Raw genomic sequence first — 20,638 nt, forward strand, 5'->3', positions numbered from 1 at the left:
CTAAAGAAAGTAAATGTATTTTAGATCTTTGTTAACATTGTTTTTATAATAAACAAAGATCAAGCACACGTTAAAAAAACTCGGTACTTTAAAAAAAATAAAAAAGACTCGGTATTCCTACATCCTCGCGAGATTTGGTAAGCTCTCGTTCAGTTGCAGTTAGCAGCAGTCATTTAGCTCGGAGCTACACCACAAACAAATAAACAAAGAAGAACAGGAAAACCAGTCGAGATGTAAGTATAGTACGCAACATTGTATATCATACATATTCATTCTAAACAATACACTAGCGTTGCAGCTTTGTCTGGCACAAACTGAGAAAGAGAAAGTTGCACAAAGCTCGTTTTGCATGTTTGAATCAATGGCTCTGTCTGCGTCTCATTACCTATTAGGCAGACTACATGGACACCTTGGTGTTAAAACATACTTAGGCAGCAATATTGGACATGACATCAACATTCAATGTTCTATAACATTATGAACGCGGTACACAGTCGAGCATCTTATGTTAATTGTGGGCATTATAGTTTCACGTTTTAGTGTGTTACTTTTTTGGCAATCGTCTTAATCTGATCATCCTAGTTGGCTTGGCTACCTGCCTACATAGTAACACATAGTACAAAATAACTGCATAACTAGTCAGTGTTTTTAAACTCTTAAAAGCGAGCATTTAGGTTGGCCAAATGCTTCTTTCACTATAGCAGACCCAGTGCGTCTTCAGCATGATGTCGGGCGGCCCAGCGGTCCGTGTGAGCATCGAGTCGTCGTGTGAGCGGCAGGTACAAGAGGTCTCTCTGGATGGGATGGAGACGTACGTGCCTCCGCTGTCCATGTCTCAGAACCTGGCTAAGCTCGCTCAGAGGATCGACTTTGGCCAGAGCTCAGATTCGGACGAGGAACGCACCGACCGGGAGAAGAGGGACGAATGGAGCACACGTGAGGCAGAAGAGGATGAGGGTATGCTTATATATTTGTTCGGCTCAATGCTCTTTAGTCTTTTACTTTACAAAGACTTGAACTACTGACCCGGCTCTCTGCTGACAGGTACAGTGAAGTTTCAGCCGTCACTGTGGCCCTGGGACTCCGTGAGGAACAACTTGCGAAGCGCACTAACAGAGATGTGTGTGCTGCATGATGTGCTGAGTGTTGTCAAAGAGAAGAAGTATATGGCACTCGACCCTGTGTCCCAGGACCCCACTGTTGCCAAGGTCACTGACTCACGAACCATTTCTACACAGTGTCAAACACATGACTACGAAAGAGGAAGTTTGAACCTAAATGAGTCCAAAACTCCAAAAATGACCCTGTTCACTTGAATACGTGTGTTCTCACAAAGCTCGCTAGTTTGACTCAGGATTAATCCAGAAGCACGATCATTTTTAAGAATAAATATAATTGAAATGGATTTACACAGCAAGAAGAAACAATGCTCTGCTGACACAATCTTGAAATGAGCTGAATATCATGAAAAAATGGCTGATATTGTGTTAATACTACGCACAGCATAATATCGTAAATCAGGGATTTTCAAAGTGTGGTGCGCGCCTATATTTCTAAAATGTATACATTGACTAAACAAGGCGCCACCTTTTATAGACCACTTCGCAAGATGTAAACACTGGTTCAGTGCCACTTCCGGTTTCGTTTTTATTTTAAAATCTTACGTACATAATTAAATCTTAAAGGGGTCATATGGCGGAAGTATGTTTTTTTCTGTGTTTTTGGTGTGTTATAAGTTTGCCCATGCATGTATTAGACACGTAAAATTGCACAAATCAAAGTGTGGGAACAAAAGATGCATTCTATCTAAAAGCGAATGCTCGACCAGACCTGCCTGAAACGCCTCGTGTAACCACACCCTGGCGAATCTACGTAACTTCGTAACATGATTTGACTAAGATCACCCAAATCATTGGCGTAATTGTAAATCTCATTGTATCGCCTGTCAGTACAACTGCTTTGGATCCTGATGTTCCGAATATGGTAAGAGGTGTTACATTTCCGTGAAATGCTTGCAGTATTTGACCAATCACTACGCACTGGTTAACTGGCCAATCATAGCACACCTCGCTTTTCAGAGCCATGAGCTTTGTAAAAAATCAGCGTGTTTCAGAGAGGCGGGGCAAAGAGGAGATACAAACATGCACGGTATGTGGAAAATACAAATGTAGAATAATCACAAATGTAGAATATCGGCTGATGTATCGCACTATGCTGTTTGTGACTTTTGAAATTCACACTAATCGTGATACCGCTGTGTGTGTTTTCCACAGACCCCACAGGTTTTCCAGCTGATCAGTAAGAAAAGATCTTTGGCAACTGCAGCTCAGCTGCTTCTCAAAGGTGCCGAGAAACTGACCAAGTCACTGGCTGAGAACCAGGAGCAGCGCAGACAGAGAGACTTTAACTCGGAGCTGCTGCGGCTGCGCTCGCAGTGGAAGCTGCGCAAAGTCGGAGACAAGATCCTCGGAGATCTCAGCTACCGCAGCGCTGGTACAGTTTGTGTTTACTGATGTGTCTGTGACCTTGGTTTCATGAAAACAGAAGTGTAATATCGCTCCGTTCTAATGACATGCCGAATCGCATGCAGGGTCCCTGTTTCCCCATCAAGGCACGTTTGAGGTGATAAAGAACACAGACATCGACCTAGATAAGAAGGTTCCCGATGATTATTGTCCGCTTACTGTGCAGATCCCCAGTGACCTGGAGGGCTCTGCTTATATCAAGGTAAAAGTCAAGAACATATGATGTCAAGTAAATTAAGGTTTTTCTCACGGCCTGAGTGTTTGCCCTGTCTCTGCAGGTATCCATTCAGAAGCAGTCCCCTGATATAGGTGACCTTGGCACATTGAATCTCTTCAGGAGACCACCCAAAGCCAAACCAGGTAAACGCGACAGATTGTTCACTGGGAAGGCAAATAACTGAATGCTTGGGTTTAAACATCCATATCCCAGCTTTATAGTCCCTGTACAATACTTTTGACGCATTTCCGGGTGAAATGGAATTTCCAGTGAGAAAAATAGTGGATGTGGGCTGTATGAAAACAGCCGTTGCATTTTGAAATGGAACTGACAGCAGACTGACAGTTGAAGGGGAGGAGTTAACAGATGCTCCACCCAAGCCGTCTAACATATGGCATTTAAGATGGATAGTCACTACAGGAAGGAAGTGCATTTTCATATTTTACAAAATTAACCTGACCCTAATTAAAAAGAGAATGGCTCACATTGATAAACTATTTACAATAGGCAATTCCATCCCCAATCAAGAGCAAAGATGGACTACTTGTCACATTAATGCTAAATTTACAATACTTAGTATTTAATGCTAAACTTACATCACATGACAGCAGTTACATTGTGCTACTACTATTTTCCCTGCTTATAACATTCCACTGTTGTCTGATATCGGTCACAAATAAGACAAAATTAGACCTAAACAGTTTCAACAAATGAAATGTCCTAAATCACAACTAATAAGCTCTCCCTATTATTCATAAACATTTACTCCGTAACGTTTAATCAAAGTCACTGAGTGCAGCTGTGACACGTCAGAGGAGAACTGGCCCTCCCGGCTGAGACTGGTTTCTCCCGAGGTTTTATTCTCCATTTATTTATTATTGGAGTTTGGGCTCCTCACCACAGGGTTGTTCACTGGGAGACTGCTGATATTATTTATTAAAATGATCTTGCTTTTTCTACAAACACCATGCACTGTACTGTGTTTTACCTTTTCTGTGTTTTTCTTATTTTCTCCTGTAAAGCTGCTTTGGAACAATACACATTGTGAAAAGCGCTATATAAATCGAGTTGAAATTAATCAATAAACGCTGCAATATTTAATGGAAAAATAGGCATTGTAATGTTTAATTTCACTGGGACTTTAAGGGCCCGTTCACATCAAAGACGATATCTATACAGATATCCAGTAGTATAACTATATTAGCGTCCACGCAATCGGACGATAGCGTTTCGTCTGCGTTGCAGTTTCACATTTTAAAAGCTCAAGTGCTTTATATTATAAATGTCTCAAAAACTATGTAAACATTTGTGTTATTTCAAAATCGATTAAAAATATAGGTCGAAATATTATTGTGCCTTAGCAATAAATTTAAGCACTAAAATTATTATTATTATTAATATATACAAAACTAAACTTGACTAAACTAAAATTGAAATAAAATCAAGTAAACCTATATAAATAAATAAAACAAAAGCACACAAGATAAAAACGCCTAAAATAAAGAATTGGATAATTACTTAACAATTTAATTAAATAAATAAACCAAAATAACCCCTGTTTTTTTACTTTTATTGTTATAATGTGGACTCCACCATTCTCTTAAATGTAAAAAAAATCTAATGTTATGGGCCTTTAGTCTCAGAATTGGCTTGTAATGTGTATGCTATAACCCGCCGTCTTTGCGGTTATTGTTGAGCCATCTTTTTAGTGTTGAAGCACAGTCAGGTGGAGTGTTCCTGGCTTCATGGCTGGCTGTAAAGATGTCGTTGATGATTTTTTTCTCTAAGGTTCTCAGATGTGGCACTTAAGACTGGAAGCGGCTCAGAACGTGTTGCTGTGTAAAGAGATTTTTGCTCAGCTCTCACGCGAAGCCGTTCAGATCAAATCACAGATCCCTCACATCGTCGTCAAGAATCAGATCATCTCACATCCTTTCCCTGGTATTTACAAGCTGATTCTCTCCATGTAAAATGTGTTGAAATGAAATCAATCAAAATGGTATGATCTAGTCATGTTTGTTGTCTCTTCAGGTCTGCAGCTTTCCATCTCTCTCTGCCACTCCGCTGGAGAGAAGAAGAGCCAAAGAGCATCACCAGACAGGATTAAACCAGACGACCATCTGTATGTGTTGGAACACAACCTTCACCAGCTCATACGAGAGGTACGTGTCCACATGCGGTCAGGTTCTCACCGATGATGTCATAACGCTGCAGTGACGAACAGGTTCCTCTGTATGTGGGGTTATAGTTTCACAAGCAGACACTGAGCTCGGTGACGATGCCTCATCCTGCCAGCGCTCCATTCGGTCACAAACGCTTGCGGCTGGCGGGACCCATGGGCTATGATAAAGCAGAGATCAGCTCCTGGCAGCACATAGAAGGACTGTTGGAGAAGATCATCAAACAGGCCAAGCACATCTTCCTGAGAAGCAGGTGGAGTATTCACAGACGCACTCAGATGTGTCATGAGCTTTTATTAAAACGCAACACTGCTTACAAACCATCCACACTAAAATGTGATGGACAAAGTCAAAATCTTGCACTCGAATAATCAGGCACTTCGCTAACAAACATGGTCTGCTTTGTGACATCATGAACTTACAGAAGCAGTTGAGTTGTTTTGCAGCTTTGTATCAATAAGTCCAATAAAATGGGAAGGAGGAGAACCAAATAAACTCTCACGTCATAAGAAATTGTGCTCTTTATCTTTCATTCTTAGGACGGCACGTACCATTGACAGTCTGGCGAGTCGCATAGAGGATCCTCAGATTCAGGCTCACTGGTCCAACATTAATGATGTGTATGAATCCAGCGTGAAAGTTCTCATCACCTCTCAAGGATACGAGCAGATCTGCAAGTAAGACCTGGGGCCGGTTGCATAAACTGCTTAGACCAGTCTTATAAGTTAGTCACCTCATTTTTTTTCTTCAAGACCGGTCATGACTTCAAGTCAGTTTCATAAAAAGGTAAATTGGTCTAATTGAAATTAGACCAAGTAAGATTGGTTAGTCCTAACTGGACTGCTAGTCCGTGAGAATAGTTGTTCAGACACAGTCCTAACTGTTAACATGTTAATTTCCCCTTTATATAATGCACTTTGGTACGGTGTGCTTCTACACCATGTACTACGGTACAGGGTACTGGGTCAGCGCATGAGCCTTGAAAGACATGTGCGTGTGTAAGAGAAGCAGTTAGGCTAGGTTTTTTGTTTTGTACCAAGCTGGAACGTTTACACGCAATATAGTGTGTTAACCAAAATAAACGTTGTGTTTATTGGAAGTAACACTAGCTTAGTGGCTATGTTTATGCAACAAAGAAACATTGTGATGCAAATAAAGCAGTGTGGGCCCAAGATTTATTTCTTCTTCTACTAATTTCCACAATGTCGATGTTATGTTAGCACATATGCCTGCCTTGTTGCTTTTGTTTTCTTCTGCTTGAATATTTTCATTTCTATTCATAAAAAGGCTTTAGATGAGTAGTTCACCTTCAAATGAAAATTCTGTCATGATTTACACACCACCTTGTCATTTCAAACCTGCATGACTTTCTTTTGCAGAACACAAAAGAAGATATTTTGAAGAATGTTGGTAACAGAAAACCGTTGGTCCCCATTGACTTGCATTGGTTTTGTGTCCATTGGTTACCTACAGTTTTCAAAATATCTTTTGTGTTTTGCAGAAGAAAGAAAATCACACAGGTTTAAAATGACAACAGGGTGAGTAAATGATGACAGACGTTTCAATTGTGAAGGTGAACTATTCCTTTAATCTTAGGTGAACGACGGTCATTGTTAGTCATTGGAATAAATGGTACCCACAATTTGGGAACCCCTGTGCTAAAACACTTGTGTCTTGTTTGTTGAATAAGACACTGCATTTCAACAAGAACAATGTAATACTGAAAACAAAATAATAAAGCAGCTTCTTCATTGAGCTTGTTTGGATCCTCAAACCGTGACTCTTCCTCCTCGTCTTCAGGTCCATTCAGTTGCAGCTGAACATTGGTGTGGAGCAGATCCGAGTGGTGCACAGAGACGGCCGCGTCATCACGCTGTCGCACCAGGAGCAGGAGCTGCAGGACTTCCTGCTGTCACAGGTCACAGACCACCCTCACACATGTCTCCCGCCATCAGCAAAGTGCATGGCTTCTAATTGACACTTGCCTTGTGTGTGTTTCTGCAGATGTCGCAGCATCAGGTGCATGCCGTGCAGCAGCTGGCCAAAGTCATGGGTTGGCATGTGTTGAGTTTCAGTAATCACGTGGGGCTCGGGCCCATCGAGAGCGTCGGGAACGCGTCTGCCATCACCGTCGCATCTCCCAATGGAGAACACGCGATTTCAGGTGCATGCACAAACAAATCTCCATGTCTGTTACCTGTACCAAATGTTCTTTTTTATTACTAGTCTTTTTGCAAATGTTATGTTTTTGTTGTGATTCTTTCATTCACTGAAAAGTAATACGCCCCGCTTGCCTGTTTGCAGTGCGGAACGGTCCAGAGAGCGGCTGTAAGGTCCTGGTTCAGTTTCCTCGCAGTCAGGCAAAAGAGCCGCCCAAGAGTGACGTGGTGCAGGATGGTAAATGGAGTCACCTGAGGGGTTCTTATAAAGAAGTACACTGGGGCAGAATGGAAGGACGAAACTTTGTTTATAAAATGGAGCTGCTGATGGCGGCATTGACACCGTGTTCGTAGAGACCGTAGACATTACACGTTCGCTGTCAACAGGTTCTGTTGTAATGACTCTTCATTTAAATCGTTGGATTCGTATGAGAAACGTTGCTCATTTTCGTTCCAGTGCTGCCAATGCTGAGTAAAGTCGCATATACATGACTTCAACTTCTTCAAAGGGATAGTTCACCCAAAATTCTGTCATCATTTCATCAAAACCTGAATCAAAACCTAAATTATTAGCATTTCATCGTTCCAAACCTGGATACATTTATTTGTTCTGCTAAGTATTTTGAAGAATGTGGGAAACCAAACACTTCTGAGCAGACTGATTGACCACCATAATAGTAGGTTATTTTCTACTAAGGATGTGCTCCGGAGCTGTTTGGTTACAAACATTCTTTTCTTCAAACATCTTTGTGTTCAGCAGAATATTGAAATTCATACAGGTTTTGAGTAAAATGAACTAACCTTTTAATTGTCCATTTTTATAAGGAAAAAAAACAACTTTGGTTAACAACTTCAAAATAAAACATTTACTGTATATTTTCAACTGTGTATTGTTTCTGTTCTGTAAATAAATTCAATCTTTTCTGATGCCTGTGCCAATGTCAAAACTAAATTTAAATCTCAAAACTCCAATCCCACAATCACAGGACACCCAAGAACTCCCGACAATGTCTGGTAGAGTAGTCATGTTTAATAAATCTCAACACACACGGTGGACAGAATCCCTGATTTCAAATGTTTTCTCTGTGTGCCGTCCACCAAATGATATTCCAAGGAATCATTCAGTTAGAAACATTTGGTTTTCAGTGTCGTGTGATTCGTTTGCGTAAAATCCTTGAGTGTCCTACATCAAACTAATGTGGGCTAGTGTAAAGACAGTTCCTGGGCCCACTGGAGTGAGTTTCCATTTGCATTCAGAGAGACATGCAGGTCTGATAGATCCTCTCCTTCAGTATGTGAAAGATGCCTGTGCTCCTCAAAGTGGCTGTAGTTCTGTTTCATTGTGCTCTGTGTGTAAAATACAAAAGAAACGATTGACAAAAAAAAGTAACAGTGGTCAAGGAATAGCTCATCTAGAAATGAAATCTGATGTTATTAACTGACAGACCTGACCTCCTTTGTCCACGTTCAAATACTACTGGTTTGACATCAGTGACATTGTAACTAATTGTGATTGACCTGATGTGATGTGACTGATTGTGCCATAAACTTGAATGGATGTGGACTTTAAATATACTGCAAGACATATTTAAAGCATTTTTCTAACAATGCTTGGATCCCTAGCTAAGTGTATAGATGCCAAGGTAGTTGTTGGAGCATATTTACTTCAGTGATAATTGCCCATTGATCAGGGTACGAACATCATCTCAATCTTGTTTTAAATAGAAAAACAAGACCATTTAAATCACACCACTTTACAAACCTCGATACCTCTGAAAAGTAGACTGATAGATCAGAATTCTCATACACCAGACTAAGATTACAGCTATGACAAACCTGACCCGGTGTGTCTGATAGTGCTACATTTGATTTAAAGGGGTCATATGGCGCGAATACAGGTTTTTCTGTGTCTTTGGTGTGTTATAAGTTGCCCATGCATGTATTAGACACGTAAAATTGCAAAAAATAAAGTGTGGGAACAAAAGATGAATGCTCACTCAGACCTGCCTGAAGCACCTCGTGTAACCACACCCCCACAAATCTACATCAGTTCGTGGTATGAGTTGACTAAGACCGCCCAAATGTATACGCAAGTAAGGTGGGCGTACCTGTCAGTACAATTGCTTTGGAACCTGTTCCAAATATGGTAAGAAGCATTACATTTCTGTCACACGCAGTGTTTTTGAACCTTAAATCGTGCAGAGGGACGGATTAAGGTGGTCAGGGGCCCCTAGGCTGCTCTTTGGGTGAGGCCCCCCTTAGGTGGCTTTCAGGTGCCTTTCACGTGCCTTTCACGCTTGCAGTTTAGTTCGGAACGGAGTACGATTTGCATGAAAAGCCGCTAATGTAAAAGCTGTGACATGAACTCAGGTGCACCAGGGTACCGAACCCTGCGCATGCGCTTTAGCCGATTACAATGTATTCATTAAAACACGTGTAAGAAATGATCGCATTGGTAATTTACCTTGGATTTGAGCAAGAGTGAGCCTGCATTGTTTTGCGGGTTGCGAGTGGAGTCAGAGCGGCAAATGAACGGTAATACGATGTTTCCAGATTTTAAAATAGTCCTGATAAATAGTCTGTTTGCAAGCAGCAGAAAGCTCTGTAAGCGAACATACAGTAAAACCAAGTGTTGTTTACTCTGCGCTGCGCATAATACCATCAAGTCATTGAAAAACAAAATAAATTGACCCGTGTTCTGTTTACTATCATGTGTCATGCACGTTCGTGATGATGTAAGATGAATACAAACGCACCAGGGTTCGATAGAATCAAGCTGAGCCTGCTGAGACACAAACCAACGCTGCTTGGGGCGTCAGAACAATCACACTCGGATACACACACATCAAATACTACAGTGTTTCCTCTACATTCCGGGTTACTTTGCAACAGCAAACACCACGAGAGCGCAAGCTTCAGTTTTATACAAGTATACGCAAAATAAAAACGGCCCCTAATAACGCCTCGGTGGATCTTTACACAAACCACTGTGCGTTCCATAAACTGTGTATAAAACAAAGCCATAATTAAAAACCAACCTGTATAATATGATTGACATGATTTCACCAGCAGCTGATTGGACAGATGTGACCCAAATGTAACATCTATCCAATCACCGGCTTATTTTTTGTTATATTTCTTATGGGCCAATGAGGGTCTATTTTTTATTCGCGCTGAAGTAAATTCTAAATAAATAATCCAATCAGAGGCCCCTAAACAGGTGGGGCCCCTAGGCTGCAGCCTAGGCAAGCCTGTGCGTAAATCCGCGCTTGTGTGTGTATACACATTGCATTACATCTTAAACAAACGATAATATTCGTTTTAGCCGTGTCATATGACCCCTTTAAAATCTACAGCAGAGATTTCCTTTGGTAGAAAGAAAAACATACAAAATAGCTTTTGCAAGCAAATGCAGAGCGGGACGAGCTAACTGCAAAACATCCATCCTCATTCTGCTGGACCAGATTGATCTGCTGTCTTTAATACAGTGGAGCACTCTAATCCACACTGTTGGACTAGGCTAGAGGTTTACCTCAACACAGGCAGATATGTCCAGCTAACCACTGGGGTGCCTTAGGATTCAGTGCTGGGCCCACTCCCCTTTTTAATATATTCAAAACCTCGCTGGGTCAAGTCACAGTTTTTCATAAGACTGCCATACATGATGTGTAGTTTCACCTGTTGTGTGTGTGCGTGCGTGCGGGCTACCTGGTAAGTGTCGTCTTAGATTCCAGGCCTTAATGTAGCAGTATAGTTTATTCAGGAGCCATATGCACAGCATGAGAAATGCAGCCAGTGCTCCCAACACAATGACAAACACAACCAAATACTGTATATCCTCATAGAGCACCTCTGAAACACACATACATCCTTTATTCAATGCGACACGGAAGATGTGATCATATATTTTTTACTTTTTTAAAAGCAAAGAGTATTACAAAAAAAGTAAATTTTTGAAAGTACAATAAGTAGAATGTTTTTCTAAACTTCAATTTTTAGATTTATTTTCGCGACCTCCCCAACTCCATAGTAGAAAAATTGTACGCAATCTCTAACAGGGTAGAATACAGATGAAATGTGACCCTGGACCACAAAACCAGTCATAAGCCACACGGGTATGTTTGTAGCAATAGCCAAAAATACATTGTATGGGTCAAAATGATCAATTTTTCTTTTATGGCAAAAATAATTAGTATATTAAGTAAAGCTCATGTTCCATGAAGACATTGTAAATTTCCTACCGTAAATATATCAAAACTTTATTTTTGTGAGTGGATGCCGCAAGTTTAGTATCTATGTAAAGTTTAGAATTTCTGCTTTCAGGTTCTTTTACTTTCCACAATGTCATCACAGCGGTAACCCAACAGAGAGCGTTAAAACAAACCCGTTTCTTCTTTCAGCCAGCTACAGTGCCCCTGATGAACAACTTCAAAGGCGATATTCTCAATATTATGATTTTTTGCACCTTCAGATTTCAGATTTTCAAATAATTGTATCTCTGACAAATATTGTCCTATCCTAACAAACCACACATCAATGGAAAGCCTCATTTAATGTGACGCTGAATATAGAAATAAGACAAATATTCGTTATTATTCTCACCTGTTACATTCAGTAGCACACCTGCATCTTTGCTGTTTCCAGAAGGCTCTGTCACAGTGATGATGTGATAACCAGAGTCTTGGAGCTGTAGGTGGGATATGGTGAGCGAGCCATTAGGATAAGCTGTCACTCTTCCCTTGTAGAGTTGTGTGATGTTGACAGAGCCACCGGGTGTCCAGGCTGCAATCCTTTGCTGCTTGCTTGTGCCGCTGAACATCCATCCGATTGTTGGAATGCCAATGCATTTTATGTCCACGGAGAAAAACACACTTCCCTGTACTGGTGCGGTTACAGCTTCCTTCTGGACTTGAATAGTTATGGCCTGAGCTTCAGAGAGATAGAGAGTTTTAATGAGTGTGGTTAAGCTGTTGTTAGCAAAAAAAAACTGCCAACTTGGACCAAATATGAAAAAATGTGAGTGATAGCCTATTTGCCTGTGTAAAACTAGCCTGATTTACCATTGAGGGTGGTTGCCATTCCAGTGCTATGTGGTTGTTAAAGGACTTTTTTTCATCATTTACTCCATCCAATCATTTCCATCATTGATGTATATGTTATGCTTTCCTCAGCCAAACACAATCAGCACAATAGTAAACAGTATCCTAATCCATACCTGCTATAACATGCCTTAACGTAACGATATATTTGTAAGAAAAAAGATTCCTATTTTCAGCTTATTTGGCCAAGACAGGTGGTGTTAGAATTTGAATATGTATCGCTAAAAGACCTAAAGCCAGCAGTATATTAAAAATACTACTGATGTCATACATGGATCAGACTGTGCGCGGCACACCTATTCCCGAAGACCATGATTCGTTTGTTCAGGTGTGTTTGATCAGGGCTGGAGCTGAACTCTGCAGGAAAGTCAACCTCACAGCCAATACTGGGGCTAGTGTTGGTTGGTTGGTAAGTAACTTTCCTCAAAACATCTTCTTTTGTGTTTTGTCGAAGGAAGTCTTGGAATGAAATGAGGACATTTTTCATCCCTGTAATGGTGGAGGCAAACAAACATGTATCTTGTTTTTTTTTGCAATGTGCCGAAACCAAGACATGCGTTATACATTACTTCGCAAGCCTAAAATTATTTTCAATCAGTTAATAATTACCTTCTTTGAAATCAGGAACAAGTCTACTTATCAGCTGATATGAGACTATACTATTTCACAAACTGGTGCTGCAATCATCCATGAGTGACTACATAATCAAGATTAAATGTGCCTCAGGAACGCTGATGAAATAACATCTAAATGAATTTCAACATCAATTTGATTTCAACCAATTAATTTCCATAGCACTTTTAACAGGAGAAAGAAATACGATTGAAATATCACATTGACAAATGAAGTTTGCCTGTGGTAAATGCCATTGATTGGACGTAAGGCCTTAATAATGCAAATCGGAGAAAAAAACACCTACGATTCTCTCAATAGACCATTATCACACTTCCTATATCCAGTGAGCGAAGTGGTGTATCGCTACTTCCTTTTGGCTGAATCTGCTTACCAACAGTGTTACTGCAGCACAGTTTTCACTATTTACTGACACAAAATATTTGAGGAAAGTTTGGGTGAGACTGATATGGTGGTTATTTTTTGTATGAGCAGTATTGCTTATGTGCGTTGTTATTCCAGTCTTTAAAATAGCTGAATGCACAATAACTGCCTAAAAGTAATGTAATGATATTAAACACTTAATAATTAAGGGAATGCTTTACAATAAGGTGCTATTAGTAAATGGATCAGGTATCATTAGCTATAAATGAACAATTTCGTTTTTCGGCATTTATTAATCCTTGTTTTACCACAGGGCTGTTGAATGCTTCAATGTGATTAGCTGACAAACGTTCTATGGGTATGCATTAACTTTCGGTAAATGCACACCTATGAAGGTGTTCCAGGTCTGCTGACCGCATTACAGTTCCATATCACTTCGCCAAGTTTAACTTAAATGTAGCCTACTGTCCACCAGTGAATACATATCTAACAACAAAGTGACAGGCAAATTCCATTGTCTGAGAAGAAATAACTATTAATATTTATGGACAGCATGAACATTTGAACAACACCCAGCCAACATTGGTATGTGGGCCCCATGTGGGTTATATCTGGGCGACATGGGCTCCACATGGGCATGGGATAAAAAAGGGCAAAATATATGGGCCCCATGTGGGATTACAAATGTGGTTCCCATATAGGTTTGCCCTTATGGGACCTTTATGGGCTGCATGTGGGCATATGATTTCATGCTTAAAATACATTATGCATTTGAACTTTTTAAAGTTCTTATATTTGGTTGATAATCCTTTTAAACATACAAATATCTCAGATATCTAGGCTGATTTTGTTATGTATTTAATGCAAATGGAGTTTCTGGAATATTTTTGTTAATTCATTCAATAGGTCTGTATCAGTATATTCTTCCTTTCACTGTCCTAACTGTATGAAAATCAACTACGATAGATAAATGCAGAAATCCAGGTCAATTTACATGAGTCTCACAAGCGACGTTCTTGCTCAATGTGATAGATACTTTCGACTTCGTACTTAGCTGCGCAGACCGACCGGCTCACGTCACACTACCGCGAGATCGAGCAGGAAGCACTTGCCTAGAAACGATGTCCCGGTATCTTGATGTCATAACCCGATTGCTTTGCGCAGGTGATGCATGGAGTCGAGCACACCCCTGACCGAGAACACTTTGTTCCACTTGACAAAGTAATTCTCCTGAGTTTTGGTAGATTTTTCTTATATAATTAAATATTCTTTTGTTGAAAATGTTTAATGTTTAAATGACATCTATGATTTAAATCAAATAAATAAATCAAACTACAGATGAGTTTCTTTATCGGCGGAATGATATCTTTGGCAGAGCAGTAGCGCGCTGGCAACTCCACCGAGCAGCAAGTTTATCGAGTCGGGACTGGAAATAATAAAAAATAAGAAGGTAAAATTCATATTTTCTTAAGCGTGGTTTTGTTATCCGTGTTATCAAGCACCGGGAACCCTGTTTTGACCGTCATTTTCTTTTGCATTTTGTAAGCCTGCGTGTAAATTACCTGCCATTTTTCCACCTGAGGTAAAATTGAATTGACTTTACCACAGCCTATGACGAGTGACACTAATTTACGATATTTAACCATTTAATGCCATTCTTTTTAATTCCTCAGACGTGTAAAGCTCAAAAGGCTGAAGAAATGATGTAACGTTAGGACATAAATTGTAATCTGTTCTGAGACCAGATTTAGGGTATGATCACACAGAACGCGCTTTTCATGTTCGAAAACGCGAGGCGCGCCGTGCTGCTCTTTTGGTGACTCTTTGAAAAGAGCAGCGTGCAGCGTTTTTTTTGCATGTTGCTAGGTAACCCGAAACAGCCACAACAAGTTTCTCCTCCATGTCTCCAGGCGTTCCAAGCATTGCGACAAGGGAAGCCCCGCCTCTCCACTAATCCGATTGACCAATGGAAAAAAGTACACATGACGTCAGGCGCTTTTCTGCTCAGAGTTGAGTGTTTTTCAACTTCGGGAGCTCAAAGCGCTCCGCCTAAAACACGAGGCGCTGCAGGCGGCAGAAACGCGAGGCGCACGGCGCGCATAAGCAGCGCGCAAAACGCTCCCTGCCAACTGAAAACAATTCAAAAGAGGCGCGTCTCACAGCAAAACACAGAACGCGTCTTTTGCGCTGAGACGCGCCTGACGTCATGTGCGCTTTTTTCCATTGTCCAATCGGATGAGTGGAGAGGCGGGGCTTCCCTTGTCGCAATGCTTGGAACGCCTGGAGACATGGAGGAGAAACTTGTTGTGGCTGTTTCGGGTTACCTAGCAACATACAAAAAAAAAACGCTGCACGCTGCTCTTTTCAAAGAGTCACCAAAAGAGCAGCGCGGCGCGCCTCGCGTTTTCGAACATGAAAAGCGCGTTCTGTGTGATCGTACCCTTATGCAGCCCTCGCTATCGTTGTCTGCAGCCTGTGTAAGTTAGTGCTAGGATGCTAGTTCCCATTACATTTTAAATACGTTAATGTGTTCTTCAAGAACTTCGTTTTTTTACTGACAATGTACATCATATAACACGGATTTGTTGTATTTGCTTTGTTGGATACTATGGATACTTGTACTATACTATGGATACTTGTTGTCTACTTGTATGTGATGGATTCTATTGGTGGGATGGTAAATCCTATTGGAATAAAACCCCAAACACACTACAAAGAGGAATTTAATTTAAAAATCTCATTCAAATTCTTTAGTAAAACCACAGCAACTAAAAATTCCATAGTTTCATTATACTAGCTATAGTTTATGTTTGTAGTTAAATTATGGTAATACAAATGGTAATAAATCCAACAAACACATGGCTTCTACACTTTACTATTTACAAGAACCTTACTACTTACTGGTAAATTGCTGCTAAAACTGGTAAAGGGAATATACAAAATAAAAGAAGACTGCTCATAAATACATATAGGCCTAGGGGGCTTATGTGGATAATTAGGCTAAATGATCATACAGGATTATATCTAAACTAAACATATATGTGCTAAACACATAAATCTCTTAAAGGAGTTGCTCACTTCAAAATTTGCCCCCATTGACTTTCCATAGTAGGAATAAAAATGACTGTGGAAAGTCAATGGGGGCAAATTTTGAAGTGAACTACTCCTTAATAGAACTGATACTGTGAGCTACTCAGTGTATTCAGTAGGTTTCTTCAGAGGCATAAGGTATACGACAATAAAACAATGCACAACTGACATAAAGGAAACTTACTTTTAATACTTGAGTACTTTTAAAAGCACATACTTCTGTACTTTTACTTAAGTAAGAATCTGTCTTTACAACTTTTACTTGTAGTGGAGTAATATTTGACCAGTAGTATCTGTACTTTCACTCAAGTAAGGAAGTTGTGTACTTCGTCCACCTCTGAATATAAATAATATTATATTATACATAATGCTCTTTCTAATCTTATGTTGCGATGTGGCAGTAGCCGATGCTTTAGAAATGCTGTCAGTTTGTGGCAAGAGAGGATGTGAAACTGAAATCTTTTTCTGTGTGCATGTGAAAAAGTGGTGCGTTTAAAAAAACTAAGTTCTGAAAACAGGTTTGGCGAGTCATGTCACAAAACTGACCCTTCAGAATTCAATAACTGTAAGTTACATACATGGCAGTCTTTTTTTAAGCTGTTGAATTGAATAAATTGAAGGTTCTTCAGTTGTAAAGATGTTTTAAGTCTTGTATTATAGATTTGCATGTACATTTATTAGATTTGCAGAGGCGTTTATCTAGCGAGAGAGCATTAAACATTTTATAACAGTAGTAGCTAAACAAGAGTAGCAAGCTATCTAGGACTAGAGTTGAAGCTAGGGAAAGAAGGAACAAAGAAGATTTTTTATTATTATATAAAAAGAGAAGTAGATTGTTAGTCAGGTGAGTGCGAAACAGGTGTGTTTTCAGTTGTAAATGAATGAATTGTAGCGCAGGACCCTGAAGAACAACAAGATTGGTACAATGTACATAAATATGTCAAACATGAAATCACCAACGCATACTGGTTTCCACTTTTTAACCAATGAAATGCCATTACTGCTCCAGGTAGCTAAATATTCTGTTGTTTTATATTGAGCTGGTGGTGTTTTCTATAGGCAAAAAGTTATTATGGTTATAAAGACATTGGCCCCATGGAAACTGTTAACTGGTCCTTGCAAACCTAAAGCAACACACAAACACACACACACTTACTGTACTGGCAGAGACAGAATATGAAGAGCAGTATATGAGTGTTCTGTGAGATCCATTGAGTCTTCATTAGAATCACTCCTCCATGTATTTACATACACGTAACATGTGATCGCCCGCACAGCTCTCTCTAGACTTTCACCCTTGGCTTCTGTTTGCCGATTGTTTCCTCCTGATACACTGTATTTTCTCTGTTGAGCTGTTTTCTCTGTCTCCTTCATTCCTTTACTATGTCATTCTTTTCTCCTGTCTCTCTGATCTGTTCATTCAAGTGTGCAGGATTCAACCGATACCGATCAGACTGGTTCAACAGGCTGTGACTGAGCAAATAACACACACGCACACACACAAACACGCACACATGGATCTGTGCGGAATGGTATCCTAGCCTATTGTGAACTGCACTATATATTCTATGTGCACTGCCTTCTAACATTTTAATAGTTCTAGAAATGTTCAGCGACTTCCAACCAGTTGCTCTTTCCCCAATTATGTCAAAATGCTTATTGAATATTGATTTTTAATTGCAGCATCACAAATAAATGCAAACAATATCTTCAGCACTCCGAAGTTCGTCTTCACCGCTAGATGCCGATAAAATCTCCACATTGCTCCTTTAAAACAACTAGGGGCCTAGTTTTCCCCTTGGAGCCTCTTGTTTAAAATAGATGTGGATTGGTGGCTTCAATAAATCCTCATAATAAACTTCTGTTCATTACAGTAATTTATTTTAATTGTCATTTTTTTTTACACGTGACCCAGTCTGTAAAATCCAGGCCAAAGTCTAAAAATAATGATGACATCACAGTTTGATTTCAATCATTAATTTCACAGTGATTTCAGTTTCTGACATCATGGCATTACTCTGTCAATATTAAAGATAACAGAAGGACTTTGTTGCAATCCATAACATAACTTAAGGGAACACATTAACACTTAAGGGTATACTTTTTCACAGCCTTAAAGGGCTCATCGGATGAAAATCAGACTTTTTCTGCATTTAAGTGCTATAATCGGGTCCCCGATGCATCTACCAACTCAGAAAACGTGGAAAACAAGAACCCAGTAAGTTTGTTTTGGTGTGCCTTTCCCTGCAAGAATGTGAGAAATCGAGCCGTTCAGATTTCGCCGCCTGTTGTGACGTAGAGGGAGGCTCTTATTATAATATTACTGCCCCTTAATCTACACAATTCCACCCACGGCGCTGCCGCCATTGTTGTTTTCACATGCGACAGCGGTGTATGTGACGCCATGGCTAAAGTTAGTGGAAAGGAGGATAGTGTAGGGACAGGACATGACGAGACAGGAAGCCTGCAGGACGGTGCTCCCAGCACAAGGAATCCCCCGCTAACGACTGGTACTGGACGGCCATCGCGCAAATCCTCATCAGCATTCCTGACGCAGAATTCCGTGCCTACCACTTGGAGGACTCGATTTATAAAGTCCTCCAGCGAATACACTTCCGCGTCGGGGAGCATGATGAGGACGAGCAGATCGTCCAGATCTGCAGACAACGATCATTTGGTTTGCTCGAAGGCACACAAGGGTAAGCTAATGTAGCATTTAGCATTGCGTTAAGGGTCTCAATCTCCATATTACAGTCACAAAGCATATAACAAAATGCCAATATTACGTATCAAAATGCGTATTCATGTGTTGCAAATCCAATGATGCTGGTAATGATTCTCTCCGCCCAATCAGTGATCTGTGTGTAAACCAGAGGTGGATACAGAAAGTAGATGATACGTGGGCCTGTAAAATTGTGGGTGGGCCGGAATAATTTGCATCTCCCTTTCAACCGGAGTAATTTTTAATAAAAATTAATGGACCGTTTTGTCCCATTGTGGCGTCAAATGCAACTAAACTTCGCTCTGCAAATGAAACGGCATCACCGTGCAGTTGATTTAACACGGTCCCATGGCTTTGTGGTGCATGGCTTTCCCTGTATGCATCAAAAGTCAGCGCAACTGCGTGCGGTTTACTAGACTCGTGTTTGTTACAGGCCTGTCGGAGAAGTTTCCAATTTTTATAACCGTCTTTTGTGAAAGTAAACTCGGTGTGTACCTCAGGAAAATGTCTGCATGCTTTACAAAATATGGCACCTTTTGTATTGTAATTCAGTCCATTTAAACTGTTCATACCAATAAGAACTGAAGGAGCGTGGCTTTCCATCAATTACGGTAATCGGATATTTTCTTCTATCGGACTGATCTGGAGGTGGACAAATTTGATTGACTAATTCGGAAGCCGGCTGAGTGAGAATATCAGTGAAGGCTGAAGCACAAATGCTGCCATTAGCACTCGACTCATTGGATGTTGCTGTGTGTATTTCACCTTAATTTCCAGGTGCCGCAGTGTGTGTTTCTTCAGTTTCTTTATCTAGACGTGGCTTTTTGAAAAATTGCCACATGGATAGAGGTTTGTTTAGACATATTTACATGATCATTGAAAGGGAATCTACTGGCAGCGATATTGGCGCGCAGCGTAACTGCCTTAACGTAACTGACGTCACGTGAGCACATTCTTAATAATATTTGGATATTATTTTTAATAAACAAACAATTCAAATTTATACAATTCAAATTTAGAAATAAGGTTAAAAAATAATATTTAATAATTAAAAATAATTTTCTTGGCTCTGACTGGGTGGGCCACCAGTCATTCTGGGTGGGCCTAGGCCAAGGGGCAATAGAGTCCTGGTGATGGGGTGATTGCTGGCAGGTAAGGATGATTGCAGACAAGGGACAGGTGATGGAGCGTGAAGAATCGTGGGAGTTGTAGTCCAAGGGGGAAAGTAGGCATGGGGACAGACGAGACTGTGACAGTTGCGTTAATGTGTTAAAATATTTCAAAAAAGAAAACGGTCGCCTCAAATTAAGATGAGCATTACATTAAATTTTTTAAGTAATGCAAATATTTATTGTATTGCTCGCAACACATTTTTGTAGTAAAAGGTAGGGATGGCTAAATGAAGCCTCGTGAAGCTATGAGGCTTTCCTCTAACTGGATCGAGAAAAGATTCGAAGTGTCGTTGTATCGATTACAGTGCCATCTAGTGGATCTTAAAATGTACAACAGCCTTATCTGGGATGTAATCTGATGTAATTGTAGTGCACAAATAAAAGTCATATGCTGATAATATTTATGTAACATAATGTGGTAATTCCTGTTCATATAAAAGTCAATATTAGTCAATGTATTACAATAAAATACTGTTTA

The 20,638-nt window shown here is 40.2% G+C and overlaps 2 protein-coding genes across 3 annotated transcripts; one reads left to right on the forward strand and one right to left on the reverse strand.

Moving 5' to 3' along the window:
- The first annotated feature begins 120 nt into the window (after window positions 1-120).
- Window positions 121-7,927, forward strand: med17 (mediator complex subunit 17). The gene is made up of 13 exons (XM_057350647.1): window positions 121-233; window positions 702-957; window positions 1,045-1,208; window positions 2,274-2,493; window positions 2,591-2,727; window positions 2,804-2,885; window positions 4,531-4,683; window positions 4,774-4,904; window positions 4,991-5,175; window positions 5,462-5,599; window positions 6,723-6,840; window positions 6,927-7,086; window positions 7,227-7,927. Exons 2-13 carry the CDS (start codon window positions 723-725, stop codon window positions 7,433-7,435), a joined length of 1,932 nt encoding a protein of 643 aa, XP_057206630.1. The 5' UTR covers window positions 121-233; window positions 702-722; the 3' UTR covers window positions 7,436-7,927.
- Window positions 7,928-8,095: 168 nt separating this feature from the next.
- Window positions 8,096-17,703, reverse strand: LOC130564537 (V-set and transmembrane domain-containing protein 5). Of its 2 annotated transcripts, XM_057350658.1 has the most exons (4): window positions 17,423-17,701; window positions 11,684-12,010; window positions 10,790-10,933; window positions 8,096-8,428 (listed from the first exon to the last, which is right to left on the reverse strand). In XM_057350658.1, the coding sequence occupies exons 1-4, from the start codon at window positions 17,487-17,489 to the stop codon at window positions 8,397-8,399; spliced, it is 570 nt and encodes a 189-aa protein (XP_057206641.1). In that variant the 5' UTR covers window positions 17,490-17,701; the 3' UTR covers window positions 8,096-8,396. The 2 variants fall into 2 exon arrangements, with proteins under 2 accessions (XP_057206641.1, XP_057206640.1); XM_057350657.1 differs by having other exon boundaries at window positions 8,096-10,933; window positions 17,423-17,703.
- Window positions 17,704-20,638: the final 2,935 nt, after the last annotated feature.

Source organism: Triplophysa rosa, linkage group LG14 (assembly GCF_024868665.1).
Source record: "Triplophysa rosa linkage group LG14, Trosa_1v2, whole genome shotgun sequence".
NCBI classification, from domain to species: domain Eukaryota; kingdom Metazoa; phylum Chordata; class Actinopteri; order Cypriniformes; family Nemacheilidae; genus Triplophysa; species Triplophysa rosa.

Coding starts and splice junctions, on each gene's coding strand:
- med17 (XM_057350647.1), top strand. CDS start 723: ATGATGTCGGGCGGCCCAGCGGTCCGTGTGAGCATCGAGTCGTCGTGT. Junction 2,728..2,803: donor AGGGCTCTGCTTATATCAAG/GTAAAAGTCAAG, acceptor CTGTCTCTGCAG/GTATCCATTCAGAAGCAGTC. Junction 6,841..6,926: donor AGGACTTCCTGCTGTCACAG/GTCACAGACCAC, acceptor GTGTTTCTGCAG/ATGTCGCAGCATCAGGTGCA.
- LOC130564537 (XM_057350657.1), bottom strand. CDS start 17,489: ATGAAGACTCAATGGATCTCACAGAACACTCATATACTGCTCTTCATA. Junction 12,011..17,422: donor ATTCTGTCTCTGCCAGTACA/GTAAGTGTGTGT, acceptor ATCTCTCTGAAG/CTCAGGCCATAACTATTCAA. Junction 10,934..11,683: donor TGTGCTACTGAATGTAACAG/GTGAGAATAATA, acceptor TGTGTGTTTCAG/AGGTGCTCTATGAGGATATA.